We start from the raw sequence: 20,127 nt of genomic DNA, 5'->3' as shown, positions 1-20,127 counted from the left end.
TGTCTTGGATTAAAGATGTGTGAGGGGCGACAGTGTGTATGCATTGTAGACCATTTGATTTGTTGACACCACAGTATTTTTTAAGCACTTCACCATATTTTTTCCCCAAGTCACACATTTCATGTTAGCCAGGACTGCCAGCTTCATAGCCCATGATTCTTGAGACCAGCTATCCACCATCAAATTTCAACTAGTTTCCACTGGAAGGAAGTAACATGAAACTGAGGAGCGGTTTCTAGTTTGAGAGTCAACACATCTGAAAGGGGAAGCTGAACGCTGATCATGATTAAATAAGTACTTTATTTATAAGTAAGCCTGAACAGGGCTCAGCAGTATCTAATTTAGGTCCCACGTGTACAACAGTGAAATTAAAAAATGAGATTCAGCTTGTACTGCAAGATACCTCCATCTCAGCCTTTTAAACTGTGATGACTTCAGGCCTCCCCACACACCCCAAAAAACTTCAAAGTGCATCCAAGAACCAGGTTACCATATTACATGGTGTAGACACTGAAATATGAAAACATGATAAATATATTGTGATTAATAACTCAGTTTATTAGCTGGTTTAATAAAGTAAAACTTTACAGTGAAGATAGTGGTAGACATACAGCTTTGTAAAAGCTTTTTTATGGTATGCTTACAAAATGACAGACGTGGGTGAAAACATCCTCCACCGTGACAATCCAAGGAACAGGTGTCCTTCCTGTGAGTGAAGGGGACACTGCAGACAGGCTGTGTTAAAGCCATGTTAGCTTCTGGAGACCCTGGAGAGCCTACTTTGAAACTGTACTAGGGTAGCTTCTAAACATCATTGGTCTTAAATTTAGTAACACAAAAATTCCACTTCATCAGCTATTTTAACATTTCAAAGGAGAATTCTCTAGCTACGAGGGCACTCACTCCAGTTCCACCTGCCCCTTTTGATGCCTCTTCATTCTCGAGTAGGGACTTATTGTATCATCCGTCACAAAATCATACAGTACTTTTATCCAGGAGTTGTAGTGGGGTAGGTTGTCGTAGTATTCAGCTGCGATTTTCCTCACCTAGAAGGGAAAAGTCACAGCAAGATGAGCAACAGGTGTTCCTGAGGCCTGTTAAAGATTACAGAGAACATTTCACGAAAACACTCAAAAGGGAGACCATGAGGCCTTTCTCCCCACCACTCAAAAAGGTGGAAAAAAAATTTTTTTCCTCAGGAATTCTAAACAAAAAGCAATATGGATTTCAGTAGTTAAATACACTTGAACCCGCTAGCGTTACTGACTCCTATCAAGCTTTGAGAGCCTAATGTCTGGTTTATTTGTAAAATCTGGCACTTGGACTCTTTACCAAGTACATGCAATTCAATTAATTTGGTATTTCTTAAGCAGCACAACATTCTGTGTAGGTGGCACTGTAAGATGTGAAGGTAACACCTCAGCCCTGTCCTCAAGGAGCTTGCAGACACTAATGAATTACTGTGGAAGGCACGTATCAAGTGCACCATCCACAGGGGTGACACCTGGGACCACAGACCTTCAAAATGCTTATATAAAGAGGATCTACAGGTCACACAATGTACCTCAAGCGCAGCCACCACCCGTCTGTCAGCGGAGGTTTGTGTGTTGCTATGCTGCTGAACAAGTCTCAGTGAAGCTTCCGGACCAAGATGGGCTAGGAAAAAAGGTCTGGTGACCTACTTCCAAAAATCAGCAATCAAAATCCTATGGATCACAGAGGTCCGATCCTGTTGTGCGTGGGGTCGCCATGAGTAAGGGACTCAACAGCAGGTAACGGCAAACAGACCACACACAGACAAACTGGATCACAGTCCACACTGAATTATGTTAATGCCAGCAGCAACCTATTAACAGCTAGCGCAGACAAGACATTATCTTTCCCAGAAACAGTAAAATGACAGGGCCAAATTAGATCCTGAATAAGCATTTTGAGTCAAACCAATATACTCCATAAGACTAAAAATATATAATAAATCATAATATAAAAACAAACAAAGAAGTTTACCATTTATAAGCTTTTTAAAAGCCCTAAGGTAAAAATCAATAAATTCCTTAATACCAGGAGTTAGAAAACCTGGGGAACTTATATGCCACGTGTCCAATCTGATTAAATACAGACGTAAGTACCTGGACATCTTGCTTCCTACAGTAGTAAGCTACCTACTTTTCTGTTTATGAGCAAACAGAAAAACACACACTCTCAAGTGTTTTCTGAACAGCAGAGCTCAATTTAAAAAAAGGTAAAGTATTAAAACTCCTGTTACTGTGATGAAAATGTCCTAAAACTGACTCTGGCAATGGCTGCACCACCCTGTGGATATACTAAAAACCACTGAGGCTGTATACTTCAAGTGGGTGAAGAATATCTCAGTAAAGCCCTTCAAACCAAACCAAACCTTGTGAACGCATATCTATGAACTAACTTAGTACCAGGTATACTGAGGAAAACAAGGCAAGATACTCCTTGGAACACACTGTAGGAAATGGAGGCCTAACTAGAGAACGCCGAGGGTATTAGTTAAGCAAAGGAGCAAGACGACAGGATATGAAGAAATGGAGTGAGAAGTGGACAGTCACTGATGTATCACGCCCTGAAGTCAGTCAAGTCTGAAATGAATGACATTTTCAGCTCTGGCACCGTTCAAGAAAATTACAAATAAAGTATGTGGCTCATCTTGGAAAAAAATATTTTGTTCAAAGGGTGACTTTCTCCAAAATCCCTTAAAAAATAAACATAAAAATTCACTTCCCTATTTAGGAAGAAGGCAAAGGCTGCACACTTGCCATCTACTCTTACACTGGCAGATTGACACAAAGTAGCTGCACGCTAGCAGGACATCACACCACAATTCCAGGGATACTTCCTGTTGTGTGGTGTGAGTTTTTCCTCAAACATTTTATTCTGAAAAATGTAAAACTTACAGAAAAGTTCAAAGGGTAGTAAAATGAACACCCATATGCCCTTCCCCTAGGTTCAGTAATTATTAACACTACATCACAGTTTCTCTCTCTATATGTAAGCACCCACAATTTTCATTCCTGAACCTTTTGAAAGATGTAGACATCATGTGACAATTTAGCCCTAATACTTCACCTCTGAATAGTTGAACCTGTATCTCTAACGCCGACACGGTATCACATCATCTAACATACAGTCTGGACTGAAATTTTCCCCATTGACCCAATGTCCCTTATAGCCCTTTTCCGTCCTCATTGGAGGATGCAATCTAGGATCATGTTACATGTAGTTGTCAAGCTGTGCACGAGTTTTTAAACAGCCAACATTGAAAAACTTAAGAGGAAACACAAGCACCATACATAGCCTCCACTAGCCTGAGCCCAGAAGAACTAGACGGTGCTCTTCCAACTGTTCTGACAGGGACCACAATAGAGGGTTCCGGACAAAGCAGGAGCAAAATGTACAAAATTCAAATTCTCAAAAAAAAAAAAAAAAGACTAGAATTACTGGTTGGACAGACTGGAAGAACCCCTGAGACTATGGCCCCGGGACACCCTTTTAACTGAGAACGGAAAGCACTCCAGAAATTCTCCCTTCAGGCAAAGATTAGATAGGTCTATAAAACAGTAACACCCATGAGGAATGTGCTTCTTAGCTCAGTGGAGTACAGGAGACTAAATGGGCAACAGTGGCCCAAAAGCAAAGATGAGACGGCAGGAAGGGACAGGAAAACTGGAGGGATGAAACGGGGAACTGAGGTGCGGAAGGGGAGATGCTGACACATCTTGCGGGGACTGCAACCAATGTCACAAAACAATTTGTGTATAAACTGTTGAATGAGCAACTAATTTGCTCTGTAAAGTTTCACCTAAAGCACAATAAAAAGTAAATAAATGAAGAAAAACTTAAGAGGAAACCTATAAAATTTAATTGGGTGGGTAGGACAGCATAAAATACCTGACCACGGTTCTCTTACATCATAGCTAAAAAAAAGTCAGGAATACTAATATTACATTTCATAGTAATTACCCTTTTTAGAATCATGGTAACAGTTTTTGATAGTAGAATTTTAAAAGCTAGCCATTTTGAGAATGGAACAGCTAATGAGAGAATTTACCAAGAACATAAAGAAGTTAGGAAAGTGGTCATTTTGGAGAGGATGAAAGGAGGAAGGTCAAAATGTCTTCTTTCATCTACTCTACAAAGAGTGCACTAAACATCTACTGTCAAAGGAAGCAGACAGAGCCCCTGCCCTCAGCAAGTCTGTAGGATTGGAAACTGATGTTCATTTATTTTTATTTTATTGTACTTTAGATGAAGGTTTACAGGACAAACTAGTTTCTCATTAAACAGTTAGTACACATATTGTTTTATGACATTGGTTAACAACCCCCCGACATGTCAACACTCTCCCTTCTCAACCCTGGGCTCTCTATTACCGGCTTTCCTGTTCCGTCCTCCCTTTTAGTCCTTGCTCCTGGGCTGGTGCTCCCCTTTAGTCTCATTTTGTTTTATACGCTGTCCAGTCTTTGGCTGAAGAGTGAACCTCAGGAGTGACTTCCTTACTGAGCTGAAAGGGTGTCCCGGGGCCATACTCTCAGGGTTTCTCTAGTCTCTGTCAGGCCAGCAAGTCTTTTTGAGTTAGAATTCTGTTCTACATTTTTCTCCAGCTCTGTCCAGGATCCTCTATTGTGATCCCTGTCAGAGCAGTCAGTGGTGGTAGCAGTGGTAGGTGTGGTCCATCAGTCCTTTGGACTAATCTTTCCCTTGTGTCTTTAGTTTTCTTCATTCTCCCTTGCTCCCGAACGGGTAAGACCAGTGGAGTATCCTACATGGCCGCTCACAGGCTTCTAAGACCCCATGTGCTACTCACCAAAGTAGAACGTAAAACGTGAGGTTCATTTATTTTTAAGCAGATTAATTTTGCAGGACATCTGTATTTCATAATAAACCACCATACAAGCCTCAGCTAAGCCCACTCAGTGTAACGGTGAGGGAGGTTACATAAACTTTTGCGTATTTCAGAGGGATATGGTTTTCTGTTTCTGAATTGCTTTACAAGGTAGCAATTTTACAGCTCCTTCAACGTTTTTAAACCCTAAGAGTAACCACTAGGCCCAGGAATCCAGGAGTGAACACTTTGTAAAATTAAGTTGAGAAACTCAGGATTTACACTCCTGTGAAACCCTGGTGGCATAGTGGTTAAGTGCTACGGCTGCTAACCAAAAGGTCTGCGGTTCAGATCTGCCAGGTGCTCCTTGGACACTTGACGGGGCACTTCTACTCTGTTCTATAGGGTCGCTATGAGTCGGAATCGACTCGACGGCAGTGGGGTTTTTTTTTTTATGCTTTTGACGAGCAGCCTAGACTGACAAGATATACTAGACTCTTTTTAAAATAACCAAGTCAAAGTCAAGACTAATTCTAATTGTAGGACCCTCAGAAATTAGAATAACGTACCAAATCACGTACTTACCAGTGGAAGGTTTTTGCCGGGAATGTTAGGGAAGTCATGATGTTCATTATGATAACCTACGTTGAAGGTAAGTAAATTCAGAGGCCCATAATACGAGTAAGTTTCGTGTCCCTTTAAGAACATGTAATGTTCGGCTATAAAATGTCCAGAAATTGGGTGCAAACCCAGACCCAGTAAAGATGCTGCCAACATGTAGACTAAAGATTTAATGCCCAAAAAGTAGTAAATTAAAATGTCAAAACTAATCTGGGCTACAGTATTGATAATCTCCAGATAAGAAATTGGTTTGGGGTTGATGAATAGAGGTCGAAAAGCATAAAACAGAGGCTGAAGAATAACCCATACAAGCTTTCGGAAAGTGGTACAGAAAAACCAGCCCTCAAAATCGGTAGGGATATCCACATCGATGCCGTCCGCTCCGAGGTACCGATGATGATCCATGTGGTATCTCTTAAAGGAGATGGAATAGGGAACACCGATAGGAAGATTGGCAAATATTCCAAACCAGCGATTCCACATAGCTTTGCAGTGGCCAAAGGCACTATTATGGGAAACCTCATGAATTGCCAAAGTCATCGAATGATTAATGCAGCTGCCAAAGACATGTGCCCAAAATAGGACCCACTTCCAGTCCAAGTCTTTTACTAAGTAAAGCGCAACCAACTGGGTGAGAACCATCACAGTTATAATCCATATCAGGTTGGAATCAGGTTTCATCAAGGATTTTATCTCTGGGTACTTTGCTGTAAAGAAAAAGAAAAACCAATCAGGAACTGAGAAAAGTACACACTGTTTCAGCAATTCTAATTAAATTAATACTTAAATGTCACTTTTTTTCCTTTTTCCAAGTCATCACATTCCACCTACTAGTTAGAGACTTACGCGAAGGAGTGGTTTTAGCAGTGAAGTTGCCAATACCATATAACACTCTGAGAATTCATGAAGGAAAAATCAGCCTCCAAACCTAGGAGTCTCCATATTAACAGAAGGATAAGCACAAAAGAGCCAAAGATTTCACATTATCCAATTCCCTTTGTGTGGGTATGCTAGGTTTTTTTTTTTTTTTTAATTGCAGTGAAAATGTGTACAACAAAACATACACCAATTTGACAATTTCTTCGTGTGTAATTCAGTGACACCAATCATATTCTCCAAGTTCTGCGACCACTCTCTATCCCTGTCTACGTCATTCCACCACCAGTCCCCATTTGACCACTAACAATTCTTTTGTATATGAAATATGTACGTTTTCCAATGCTGCAATCATAACGGGTATTCTATTTTACATTCTACTACACATCTGATAAGCACATTATATACTTAGATTTTCTACCATGCTTTAATTAATCACTTCCAGTTGCCAGGTCTTCTAACCATTCCCTATTTTTTAGAGATGTTAGATTTCTAAAATTTTTTTGCCATTTATAGATAATCTTGTTTTCTTTTGTGGAATACTGTCCTTAGGATAATTTCCAAAGAACTTTAATGATTTACAATGCCACTGTCCTTATTTACTTTGCTTTAGAATTTCAGCATTAACTAATTCATATTAGACTGGCTGTGTTGAATCTACAAACACATTTTCAAATACTATGGAAAAGGACACTAACAAAAGCTTTGCATTTCATGGGAGGTCCTCTCATGGCAAAATGCAGACTTTTCTCTGCAAACCACTGTCTCTGGGAAGAAGAAAAGGGCATGAAGTACAGACATAATCAATGTCTTTGGTTTTATGTGTTGTCCAGGATGGCAACAGGGAGAACCACCTTTTTTTTGAGACTTAGAATGCGCTTAGGAAGATAAAGGGAAAAGGGCAGCTTCATCCTCTTTTCTCTAAATGTGGGAAAAGACTAGCATAGATGTCAAAAAAAAGTTTAAAATGCAAGACAGGAAGTTATTTAAGTCCAGTTTTACATACAAGAAACAAGGGTAGTGTTAATTCAAGTAAGTAATTCCCTCTAGTTTCTTTCCTTTCCTTTTTCTCTCTCCACTCTCTAAGTTCTAATCTTTGAAGGTATAACTCATTTTATCAATGTTAATAATTTTGTAGGCAATAGACAAAAAAAAAAAATAACCCTACAGGATCAGAATTCATCTGCAGTCATGCATTGCTTAACGTCCACCACGTTCTGTGACACAGGACATTATACGAAAACTATTATATACGGGCAGTCCCTGGGTTCCCCCGCTGCTCGGCCTGCCTAAGGAGCACCATCAGCCAGGCCAGCAGGCCCCTACCACCAGCTGCCTGGTGGGCAAAGCCCTAGAGGTGTGGCCACTGGATACAGGAGGCTGGCCTTGCTGAGTGTGTGGCTCACGAGGCTGTGCTGGCAGCCGGATGGGGACTCGGCACACACCCAGGCTTAGTGCCAGGGGTGCACGGAAAGGTGGCCACAGCGTCTGGGGGGGAGTGGGTGTGTAGCTGCCAGGAGTGCAGCTGGTGGTGGCAGCCCTGGCTGCCACTACCCTGTTGATGTGGCCACTTCCTGATCATGTGCAGGCCCTGTTACCTGGAGCCAGGAGCCCACGAGAGCTCCAGGCCTGGCCAGCGCCCACGGCAGGCGCAGAGATAGGCGCTGCTGCCCTGCGTGGGGAGTGAACGGCTGCACAGCTGCTGGACAGGTGAATGATGCCAGGAGCAGAAGGAGGAGGAGGAGGTGCTGTGAGCATTGAGATGTGCCCTGGAGCCCTGCTGCTCGTTCACTCTGGGGGCTTGGGGTCTTTAAAACCATTACGGGGAAATAATAAACAAAAGGAGAGCTGGTTTCCCTTTTTAAAAAAAAAAAAAAACATACGGGCCCTTCGATGTGTATGTGGTTGGGCAATGCCCAAACAGATGTTCTGTTGGGCATGACTATACAACTAATCCTTCTAGTATAAACCAAGAGTCCAAACAGCCATTCATTAATACAGCATTTCTGAGCAGTTTATTGGTGGATGAGCAATAATTCCTTCATATTAATACAGTCGTGGCACTGAACGTCCACAACACATTCTGTGAAACAGGACATAACGTGATTTGGACGTTGTGCAAACACGCCTGCATCGCAAGCAGTAGCACTCACTGATTTTCCACCTTCGTGTTGTTTGATAATCTTTTATTTCACTTCCATATCGACACTTCTTTCCCTCTTGCGGCTGCAAGTTTCTCAATGGAAATTTCAAACATCCGCTCCCCTCAAATGTTCCATTTTCACCTCTGTTCCCCTTTTCAGAGTATGAAGTCATGAAACCAACAACTGCATAAATTTCCTCCAGTTTCCTCACCTACATCCTAAACCTCAACTCCTCTCATCTTCTCAGGAGTAATTTCCACTGTAAGAGAGAGACTAGAAAACAGCAGATACCAGGATACCCATGGACACTATGTCAGTAAATGTAACATATATTTTTTCATACTGCTTGACTGTTCACCAGCATCTGAAAGTGCATATCTAAAAAACTCACAAATCTCCACCTATCATTCTGACTCCTCAGGCTTTGACATGTTTGACTACCTCTATTTATTCTGGAATGGGACCCCGGACGTATACGCAGCTGGACATTGCCCAAACGGATGTTATGTGGCACATGACTATATGTGTTATTTCTATGTTTAGATGGAGCTCCGGCGTCTTCACCTTATATAAAACTTAACTAAACTGACAGAGCTGACAAAGGGTAGAAAATACACATTTTGTAGTAAGTATAAGTAAAATCAAGGAACTTATATAACAGAAACTGTCTCATGAAGTCATCTTTAAATAACAGTTTAGCTCCATTAATAATGTTTACCTTAAGCACTGCACTCTTTTAAAGAATTATCTATATGAGATCAAATTGACAACAATAACTCTAAAGCACAGATGGGAACTTTATGGGGCAGAGAGTCTAAGTTAATGGTGATAAAGCCATATGAGTAGAGATAATGAGAACGGTAACACAACGTGAAGGATGTAACCAATATCACTAAACTGTACATGTAGGTATTGTTGAATGGTTGGTTGTATGTTTTGCTGTATTTTCACCAAATTGGAAAACAAACAAACATATTCACAGTCCTCTTAAACAAACCAATTTGCCCAAGTAATTTTGTAGGCTCCGAATTTTTGCAAAGCTGTAATAATGTATAAACATCAATACTACAACGGTGCCAAGACAATTAAATGGGGAAACAATAGTTTGTTTGTTTTAAACAAATGGTGCAGGAACAAGTGGAGCCACACACCAAAGAATGAAGTTGGATCCCTACCTCACACCATATATGAAAATTAACTCATAATGCATCATAGGCCTAACTGTAAAACCTAAAGTGATAAAACTCTTAGAAGAGAACATAGGAGTAAATCTTTGTGACCTCTGTGATCTCTTAGTGTACCAAAAGCACAAGCAACAAAAGAAAATAATAAATTCAACTTCATCAAAAATTTTTGTGTTGCAGATAATATCGAGTAAAAGACAACCCACAAAATGGAAAAAAAGTCTGCAAATCATGCATCTGATAAGGGACTTATATTCAGAAGATATACAGAACTATTATGACTCAATAATAAAAACACAAATAGCCCAATTAGAAAATGGACAAAAGATCAGAATAGATACTTCTCTAAAAGATATACAAATAGCTGATAAGCACATGAAAAGATGCTCAACAACATCAGTCATTAGGGAAGTGCAAACTGAAAACATTATGAGATGCCACTTCCTGCCCAGTAGGATGACTATAATAAAAAAAGACAGACCACACAATAAGGATATGGAAAAACTGGAATCCTGATACAACTGTTGGAGGGAAAGCATGGAGAGCAGTTTGGAATTTTATTTTCCCTTAAATATATAAGTTACACATGGAAAATAATCATACTTTCATTGACAAATAGGCAGTCCTCTTCCTTTCCAGAGGCCCTGGTGGTGCAGTGTTTAAGAGCTCTGGCGTGCCACAGCTGCTAACCACAAGGTAGGCGGTTGAAATCCACCAGCTGCTCCTTGGAAATCCCATGGAGCAGGTGCATTCTGTCCCACAGGGTTGCTATGAGTCAGAATTGATTCAATGGCAATGGTTTTTTTTCCCTTTCCAAATTAAAATTGTTCAGTGATAATAAGCTCATGGAAAAAAAAAAGGCTCCGTGTTGAGATAAGCACCAATAAGCACCTTTTTCCTTCCTTGATTTTCTGAATATTAAATACGCAGCTAAGTTCTAGCATTCAGGAGTCTGTTTTTACAAGGATGGACATCAAATTATTCATATGCAATATAATGATGAGACATAGATAACATGCCTCACATGCTATCTCACATCAAGTTATGTACAAATGATTTTCAAAACACATCCTAGTGGAGGTGAAGTGGTATCTCATTTGATTTGATTTACATTTCCGTAATGACTAATGACATGGAGCATCTTTTCATGTGCTTATTGGCCATTTGTAAATCTGCTTTGGAGAAATAGCTGTTCAAATCCTTTGCCCATTTTTTAACTGGGTTATTTGCCTTTTTGTTGTTGAGTTGTAGGAATTCTTTATATAGTCTAGATATTAGACCCTTACTGGATATATGGTTCCCAAATATTTCCTCCCATTCCATGGGCTGTTTCTTCTCTTTCTTGATAAAGTCCTTGATGAACAAAAGTTTCTAATTTTGATGAAGTCCAATTTTATTTCCTTTTGTTGTTTGTGACTGTAGCATCCTATCTAAGAATCCATTGTCAAAAACAAGGTCTTGAAGCTTTTTCCCTAATGTTTTCTTCTGAGAGTTTTATGGTTTTAGCTTTTATACTTAGGTTATTGATCTATTTTGAGTTAACTTTTGTACCCCGTGTGAGGTACGGGTCCAACGTCATTTTTTGCATCTGGCTACACACGGGGTTGCCATGAGTCAGAATCAACTATATGGCAAATAACAACAACTACATTCCAGTTGCCCCAGCACTATTTGTTGAAGAGACTATTCTTTCCCCATCGAATGGATTTGTCACCCTTTGCAGAAAACCAACTGGTCATAGATGTATCAAATAAATGCTTATTAAATGAACTTTTAACATGAAGTCTAAACGTAAATTTACAGTTCACAGATGGTGGATGTTAAACATATCCATTTTGTACTATGCCTCTCTGCCTGCTCAAAAGCTCAAAGAAATGCCAGAAATAATCTCATCATTTTAAAGTGCAAACAAATCCCCAGAATCTTATCTTTCCTAAGGTTATTCCATCTCCTACCCTTGAAACAGAACCCTGAGCAGTAGTTACACCTGGAAAATGATCGTATTTTCAGTGAGAAATACATAGTCCTCTTCCTTTCCAGGAGCACTGGTGGTGCAATGGTTAAGAGCTACGGCGTGCTACAGCTGCTAACCAAAAGGTAGGCAGTTCAAATCCGCCAGCCGCTCCTTGGAAATCCTACAGAGCAGTTCCACTCTGTCCTATAGGGTCTCTATGAGTCAGAATCAACTCAAGGGCAATGTTTTGTTTTTTTTTTTCCTTTCCAAATTAAAATGGTTCAGTGATAATAAGTTCATGGGGGGAAAAAAAAAAGGTTCCATATTGAGATAAGCACCAATAAGCACCTTTTTACTTCCTTGATCTTATGAATATTAACTATATAGCTAAGTTCTAGTATTCAGGAGTCTGTTTTTACAAGGATGGACATCAAATTATTCTTATACAATATACTGAGACACAGATAACATGCATCACATGCTATCTCACATCAAGTATATACAAGTGATTTGCAAAACATGTTTTAATTAAGGAATAACGGCATCCAAGAAACCAAAGTAACTTAAAGGGCTACCCTTAATAAGCAACTATAAAGGTCCAAGCTCCCAATTTACTGATTCTATTTTTTAAAACCCCTTTGAATGATCTAGTAGCTTCTATCTTTGAAACCATGAAATGTTTAAGTTTAGATAACCCTGCAAAAATCAGGGCAAATGGGTGATGAGAAGAAAAACTAGGGAAATGCTGGTATGAGGAAGAATTTCTCAATCACCCCACCACTCACTGGATTCCCTGATTTTTGAAGCAAAAGCTCCAGTATTTACTCATTAGCTTTTACCTCATCTTTGATATAGGGGTAATTCCGACTGGGAGGATTAAATTGGATGTTTGTAAAGCACTTTAACACAATGCCTGGTATATCATTAAGAGTAACCTGGGAGAGATAAGAGAACTCTCTGTAACTCAAGTCCCAGGGAGCCAAGTGCCTTACACCTCTAGATAAAGTAGGCCCAGTCAGGCACTGCAAAGGGCACGTCAGGGGACAAACAAGCTAAATTTGGCAAGTCGTTTAACCTCTTCCATATTCCATTGTTTCATCCCCCAAACCGGGATTGATGAAAAATACATATGAATCTGCCCTTCTTGCGTCCCAGGCTTGTTGCAAGGATCGAATAAGACAACTGGCAGTGACTGCGCCAGGCACCCAGTCCGTGAACCCAGCCGGTCCGAGAAGCCCCTGGAGCCACACGACATGGGTAGGGTACTAGCCCCTTCCCCGGGGCCTGGGCAGGGACCACCGTCACCAGCATGGCTTGCTGACTGTGACAATGTGAGCGTGGCTGGAGTGTAGACCTCCGGATCCCCCAACACCCGGGCCGGGACCACACCCTGCCGCGCAAACATTCGCACCCTGGGCTCGCTCGGGCACCCTCCTTGCCCGGGCCTCATCCGGAGAAGGAGGAGGAGGAAAGGGCGCCTACCCCAGGGCAGAGGAATCCTCACAAAAGAGGATCTACCAGCCGGGGTGGGGGTGGGGGTGGGGTGGGGGTGGGGCGAGCTCGACTCAAGCCTGCGCCCAAGCCGCCCGCGGGGTCCGGAGGGGACGCCCCGCGCCCGGGGACGCGCCTGCGCCTCTCCGCGGAAGGGCCGCTGCGGTGCGCGGACACCCATCTCTCCCGGGCCGGGCCCGAGCTCGGGAGCCGGCCCGCACCTCCCTCGGCCTCTCCCGCGCGGGCAGCCGGGGCGGTGGCGGCACGCGGCGGAGCCGGCTTGTAACGGGCCTCCGGCGCCCCCGGCCGCGCAGGGTCCGCGGCGGAGAGCGCGCCCCGGCGGCGGGAGGCCGCGCGCGCAGATAACGGCGCGCCGGGCCGGACCTCACCCAGGATCTCCCGGCGCCGATCGGCGTGCGGCTGGTCGGTGTAGACCCACTCGAAGTCCTCCCGCGAAACGCGGTTCCCCATGGCGGCGGCGGCGGCGGCGGCGGCGGCGGGCCCGCTCCCGGCTCTCGCTCCGCCCGGCTCCTCCGGCCTCGGCTCCTGCCAGGCGACGGCGGCAGCTGCTCCCCGGCTCGTGTCAGCCGGCGGCGGCGGAGTGGCCGAGGAGGCGGAGCCCGGGCGGAGCCCCAGACCCCGCCCCGGCCGAGCGTGACGCTGCGGGCGCCAAGGGGCGGCCGCCGGGGGTCGGGCCTTGGCGGCCCTTTGGGGCTCCGGCGCCGGGCGGGAGTCGGCGGCTCGGGGTCGCGGCCTTCCGAGGACCTACGACTCGGCCACCAGTCGGGATGCCGAGTTCCTGCGGGTCCCGGCTCCCTCCGGGCTGTCCGTGTCCGGTGCCCATGCCAGTGCCGGGGGAAAGGATGAAAAAGGAAGGGAAGGTGTCAAGTTAGATAAGCTGCCATTTAGGGCCTCGTGGGAAGGCTGAAGCGGGGCCAAGTCACGAGGACCCTTCGCCATTCCAAAAACCAAACCAAGCCCACTGCCGTCGAGTGGGTTCTGACACATAGCGACCTTATAGGACAGAGTAGAACTGCCCATGGGGTTTCCAAGGCTGTAAATCTTCATGAAAGCAGACTGCCATGTCTCCTTCCCTGGTAGGTTTCAAATCTTTCCGTTAGCAGCCGAGCACTTTAACCACTGCGCCACCAGGACTCCTTCTTTGGCAACTGGCCCAAGTTTTGTTTACTTAATTTTAAAAAACGAATTACTCACGTGAGCCCTTTTTTGGCCGCCTTCTGGAAATAATAGCTCAGGCTGCGTCTTCCAGGAAAAAATGCAGAACGTGCAGCAATTACAAGCTAAAAAAAAAAAAAAAAAGAACACTCCTGTTGAGAAAGGAAAGGATGACATGGAACTCCATGTTGTTGTTTTGCCTGAATTATTCTGGCGTGACCACTTCTCTCACCAGATGATTGCTCAGCCTTGCGTCTGACTGTCACAGAAGTTGGCTAAGCCACAACCTCTTCCTGAAAGAGGGGGCGTTTTGTTTCAAAATTCATTACCACTTCTCCATCAAAAAAGAAACTTTGGCTAAGATTACAAAAAGAAAGACAACCACACATGAAGTACCTCCTGGTAAAAGAACACAGCACCACCAAAAAAGCCCTGAATCTGATCGAGCCCCTGGATCTGACGACTAATATGCAGAAAATGGGAAGGACGTGTTAATCTGTACCACAGGGACCCAATCAGCAAGATCCCTGTGGGAAACTCTGGAGGACAAAAACCTGGGTTCTTTAACAAATAAAAAGCAATGGGGAGAAAAGGAAAGGAGCAGAAACCTGTAGATCAGAAGAGGCTTGAGAGAGTATATGCTGACTTTAAATTCTGATTGAAGTTTTTTTTTTTAAATGGACATTTATGAGACAATTCAAATATCGACTGGATATGTGATAATAATTTTGTTAATTTCCTAAGCATGATAAATTATGGTTATAGTTTTCCAAAGAGTCCTATCTCTTAGAGATTCAAACAAACAAAAAAACCCCACTAAACTAAAAAATACATAAATTATGGTACATGTGATTTACCATACTACGTTGTACCTGCCGCCACCGAAATGGACGAGGAAGGTCTTATTAGTTGCCATGGACTTGATCCAGACTCACATGAATGCAGAGGGGAAACAGATGGTCAGGCCTGCCTTCTAAGGTGCCTCTGGGTGGATTTGAACTGCCAGCCTTTCTGCTAGTAGTCAAGCAGTTAACCATTTGCACCACCTGGGGACTCTTCTTTGTTGTTGCAGTAATTAACTGTATTACACTTTTCTAATTTTTTCTTTAAGTCAAAGTTTACAGTTCCAGTTAGTTTCTCATACAAAGATTTATAGACACGTTATTATGTGACCCTAGTCGCTCTTCCTGTAATGTGACAGCACGCTCATCTTTTCCACCCTGGATTTCCCATGTCCATTCAACCAGCTCCTGTCTCTGTTTGCCTTCTCATCTCACCTCCAGACAGGAGCTGCCCATTTAGTCTCATGTATCTACTTGAGAAGCACTCTCTCTTCACGAGTATCATTTTATGCTGTATAGTCCAGTCTAACTTTGCCTGAAGAGTTGACTTCAGGAATGGTTTCAGTGGTGGGCTAACAGAGAGTCCCGGGGCCATGTCTTCCAGAGTCCCTCCAGTCTCAGGCAGACCATTCAGTGTGATCTTTTTACTAGAATTTGAGTTGTGCAGTGCACTTTTCTCCTGCTCCGTCAGGGCTTCTGTGTTGTGTTCCCTGTCAAGGCACACCTGAGAAGTCTTTATGAGGAAGTTCTTTATTAATATGAACTGATCCCCAGAGTACACTCTAAATATACATACATGTTTCCTTGGATGTACATAAACTATGTTTAGAAGGAAACCCTGGTGGCGTAGTGGTTAAGTGTTACAGCTGCCAACCAAAATGTCAGCAGTTCAAATCCACCAGGCGCTCCTTGGAAACTCAGTGGGGCAGTTCTCCTGTGTTCTATAGGGTCACTATGAGTTGAAATCAATTGTCTCGATGGCAATGGGTTTGGTTTTTTTGGTTTATGTTTAGAAAGACACCCAAAAGACAGTGACATTGTGAGGGAGTAAGTGGGATTCTAGAGGAGAAGGGTTGGGAGGGAATTTTTTTTCATTTAAACCCTTTTGCACATTTCACATTTGAATGGAATGTGGATGTAAGAAAAGGTAAAGGATTTGAGTTATAGGATTGTCATGGGGATTGACAAAAATTTTCATTACACATAGGCATGCTTCTTAAATTTGGACTTTTAATGTTTCTTCATGTCTTCTTCCTACTTTTGCCAAGTAATTTGCCTTGAGACAATCACACCAGTTATTCCAGAAAGACACTCCCCCGTCTGCTGTTCAATGCGTTGGTGAATCCCAAAAGTCCCTGATGATGTTAGGGATTTCAGGTGAGGTCATTTTCAGATGAAGGCTGGATACTTTTGAAGTCCAAGTGTTTTCCTACATAGACTGTTTGGTTTTGAATGGGCAATCCTTTTTTAAGACCATTTTGATAATGGCACATTTGAGATCTACTACTGGCATTGAGAGATTTCAGCCGGTGGATATCTTTGACAACTTTAAGTCAGAGAAAAGTAATTACAGAAGACAATCTTTAGTCACTGCAAATGAACTTTAATCATAATAATAACCTTTGTATTATCTATTTCTTGACACCAAATAACGATAGCTCCTCCAATCAGTAGTTGATTGCCAATAAATATCTTTTCTTACTTTAAAAAGTATCACTTAATTAGAAAATTAGCATGTATAAAATCACAATTAAAACAGTCCACAGGTTTGTCTATAACTAAACTAACTTAACCGTGGCTCAATGTTTAAGCGCGGGGCGGCCGCTAACCGAAATTTTGTCAGTTTGATGCCCCCAGCGGCTCCTCTGGAGAAAGACCTGGCAATCTGCTTCCTGTTAAGATTAAAAATCAAGCCAAACCCATTGCCCACGAGTGGATTCAGACTCATAGTGACCCTATAGGACAGAGTAGAACTGCCCCATAGGGTTTCCGAGGCTGTAAATCTTTATGGAAGCAGACTGCCACATCTTTCTCCCACAGAATGGCTGGTGGGTTCAAACTGCCGACCTTTTGGTTAGCAGCCGAATGCTTTAATCGTTGTGCCACCAAGGCTCCTCTCCGTTAAGATTATGGCCTAGAAAACCCTATGGAGCAGTTCTACTCTGTCACGTGAGGTTGCTGTAAGTCAGACTTGCTGGAACAACAACAAAGCTAACCTAGTAAGGTCAGGGAGACACTACACCTCTCCTGTCCCGTTCTCACCCCTGCTAGCCTCACTCAGTATAGCTGGTCCCGCCCTGCCTTGGGGGCATTGTGGGCTCCCATTTACTGTTGATATTTCTGGTCTCACATTGGTCTCCAGTTTCAGAGTCCACATACCCAACCTATCTCCCCTGGGCCCCAAGCTTCTTCTAATCCATAGCCTTCTGAACCTCACCCCTCTGGAAGGATGAGATCTCTCAGCTGATTTCCTCATCCACGAAAAGTTCCACAGGGGCCGGTGGGTTTGTCCTCAGGTCCAGCAGCTTAGACACTTAGGACCGCTAATCTGCCTTCGTATCATGCTGGAAGCTGGCCTTCTGATGAGATTTCTGGTCTCTCTGTTTATCCCAAGCAAGCTGGGCAATCATGCTTTCTTCCTGTAGGCCTCTCAGCTTGTCTGGAATGCAAGATCAAGAGAAAAGCAGATGAAAGGAGGAAAATTGTGCAATCATTTCAAACGAAACAGGGCTTGATAAAACTCATAATCTTAAGAACTTAGAGATAAATTACAGTCATGTGCTGCATAATGTCCTCTCGGGCAAGGTCCAACAGTGTGTACATTCATGGTCTCATACCAGAGTAAACAGAGGTAGTCAAATTTGTAAAAGCCCGAGGAGTCAGAATGACAGGTGGAGATTCATCCTTTTTTTTTTTTTTTCAGATATGTACTTTCAATTGCTGCTGAAAGATCAAGCAATATGGAAAAAAAAAAAAAAAACCCGTTACTGTCTTAGTTATTTAGTGCTGCTATAACAGAAATACCATAGTGGGTGGCTTTAAGAAACACAAATGTGTTTTCTCGCAGTTTAAGAGGCTAGAAGTTTGAATTCAAAGTGCCGGCTCAAGGGGAAGGCTTTCTTTCTCTGTTAGCTCTGGGGGAGGGTCCTTGTCTTTTTTCAACATCTGTAGGACTGGCGTTCCTTGGAGATCTCCGTGTGTCTTGATATCAATCTTCCCGTGGGTTTAGGAGGTTCTCAGCACAGAGTTCCCGGATCCAAAGGATGCACTCCACTCCTGGTTCTTCTTTCTTGGTGGTAGTGAGGGCCCTCTCCTCTCTGTTCCCTTCTCTCTCATTTTATCTCTTGTAAGATAGAAAGTGTGACTTCAGCAAGGGTGTGACTTAAGTAAGGTGGTGGCTTGAGTAGTAAGATGGTGACTTGAGTGGGGGTGTGACTTGAGTAAGGGTGTGACTTGAGTCACGCCTTTCAGTAAGAGTGTGACTTGAGATACACCCCACATTAATACTGCCTCATTAACATATAGAGGTTTGGGATTCGTTGTTGTTGTTGTTAGGTGCCCTTGAATCGGTTCCAAGTCATAGCAACCTTATGTACCATGAAACGAAACACTGCCCAGTCCTATGCCAGGCCCACAATTGTTATGCTTGAGCCCATTGTTGCAGCTACTGTGTCAGTCAATCTCGTTCAGCTGACCCTGTATTCTACCAAGCATGATGTCCTTCTGCAGGGACTGATCCCTCCTGACAACATGTCCAAAGTATATAAGACTCAGTTTTGCCATCCTTGCTTCTAAGGAGCATTCTGGCTGGACTTCTTCCAAGAAAGATTTGTTCTTTTGGCAGTCCATGGTATATTCAATATTCTTCACCAATGCCACAATTCAAAGGCATCATTTCTTCTTCGGTCTTCCTTATTCACTGTCCAGCTTTCACATGCATACGATGTGATTGAAAACACCACGACTTGGACTAGGTGCACCTTAGTCTTCAAGGTGACGTCTTTGCTTTTCAACACTTCAAAGAAGTCCTTTGCAGCAGATTTGCCCAATGCAATGTGTCTTTTAATTTCTTGACTGCTGCTCCCATGGGTATTTATTGTGGATACAAGTAAAATGAAATCTTTGACGTCAGTCTTTTCTCCGTTTATCATGATATTGCTTATTGGTCCAGTTGTGAGTATTTTTGTTTTCTTTATGTTGAGATGTAATCCATACTGAAGGCTGTGGTCTTTAATCTTCATTAGTAAGTGCCTCAAGTCTTTTCACTTTCAGCAAGCAAGGGTGTGTCATCTGCATAACACAGGTTATTGATGAGCCTTCCTCCAATCCTGATGACCTGTTCTTCTTCATATAGTACAGCTTCTCAGATTATTTGCTGAGCATACAGATTGAATAAACCTATTGCTGTCGAGATTGAATAGGTATCGTGAAAAGATACAACCCTGACACACAGCCTTCCTGACTTTAAACCATGAAGTATCCCCTTGTTCTGTCCGAACAACTGCCACTTTATCTATGTACAAGTTCCTCATGAGCACAATTAAGTGTTCTGGATTTCCTGTTCTTCGCAATGTTATCCATAATTTGTTATGATCCACACAGTGGAATGCCTTTGCATAGTCAATAAAACACAGGTAAACATCCTTCTGGTATTCTCTGCTTTCAGCCAGAATCCATCTGACATCAGCAATGATATCCCTGGTTCCACGTCCTCTTCTGAAACCTGAATTTCTGGCGGTTCCCTGTCGATCCACTGCTGCAGCAGCTTTTGAACGATCTTCAGCAAAATTTTGCTTGCATGTGATACTGTTCGATAATTTCTGCATTTGGCTGGATCATCTCTCTTGGGAATAGGCATAAATATGGGTCTCTTCCAGTCAGTTGGCCAGGTAGCTGTCTTCCAAATGTCTTGTCACAGAGGAGTGAGCACTTCCAGCGCTGCATCCATTTGCTGAAACATCTCAATTGATATTCTGTCAAGTCCTGG

At 43.0% G+C, this 20,127-nt stretch overlaps 1 protein-coding gene across 2 annotated transcripts; it reads right to left on the bottom strand.

Moving 5' to 3' along the window:
- Positions 1–537: 537 nt before the first annotated feature.
- On the bottom strand, positions 538–14,449 carry DEGS1 (delta 4-desaturase, sphingolipid 1). Of its 2 annotated transcripts, none has more exons than XM_049868161.1 (3): positions 14,338–14,449; positions 5,438–6,180; positions 538–1,046 (listed from the first exon to the last, which is right to left on the bottom strand). In XM_049868161.1, the coding sequence occupies exons 2-3, from the start codon at positions 6,152–6,154 to the stop codon at positions 900–902; spliced, it is 864 nt and encodes a 287-aa protein (XP_049724118.1). In that variant the 5' UTR covers positions 6,155–6,180; positions 14,338–14,449; the 3' UTR covers positions 538–899. The 2 variants fall into 2 exon arrangements, with proteins under 2 accessions (XP_049724118.1, XP_049724117.1); XM_049868160.1 differs by lacking the exon at positions 14,338–14,449 and adding an exon at positions 13,512–13,732.
- Positions 14,450–20,127: the final 5,678 nt, after the last annotated feature.

The sequence above is a fragment of the Elephas maximus genome, chromosome 24, assembly GCF_024166365.1.
Source record: "Elephas maximus indicus isolate mEleMax1 chromosome 24, mEleMax1 primary haplotype, whole genome shotgun sequence".
In the NCBI taxonomy this organism is placed as follows: domain Eukaryota; kingdom Metazoa; phylum Chordata; class Mammalia; order Proboscidea; family Elephantidae; genus Elephas; species Elephas maximus.
Note: the sequence above shows the minus strand (reverse complement) of the source record. Positions and strands in the feature narration are given on the sequence as shown.

Coding starts and splice junctions, on each gene's coding strand:
- DEGS1 (XM_049868160.1), bottom strand. CDS start 13,593: ATGGGGAACCGCGTTTCGCGGGAGGACTTCGAGTGGGTCTACACCGAC. Junction 6,181..13,511: donor TCGGCGCCGGGAGATCCTGG/GTGAGGTCCGGC, acceptor TTTTCTTTACAG/CAAAGTACCCAGAGATAAAA. Junction 1,047..5,437: donor CCGGCAAAAACCTTCCACTG/GTAAGTACGTGA, acceptor TTTCCCTTCTAG/GTGAGGAAAATCGCAGCTGA.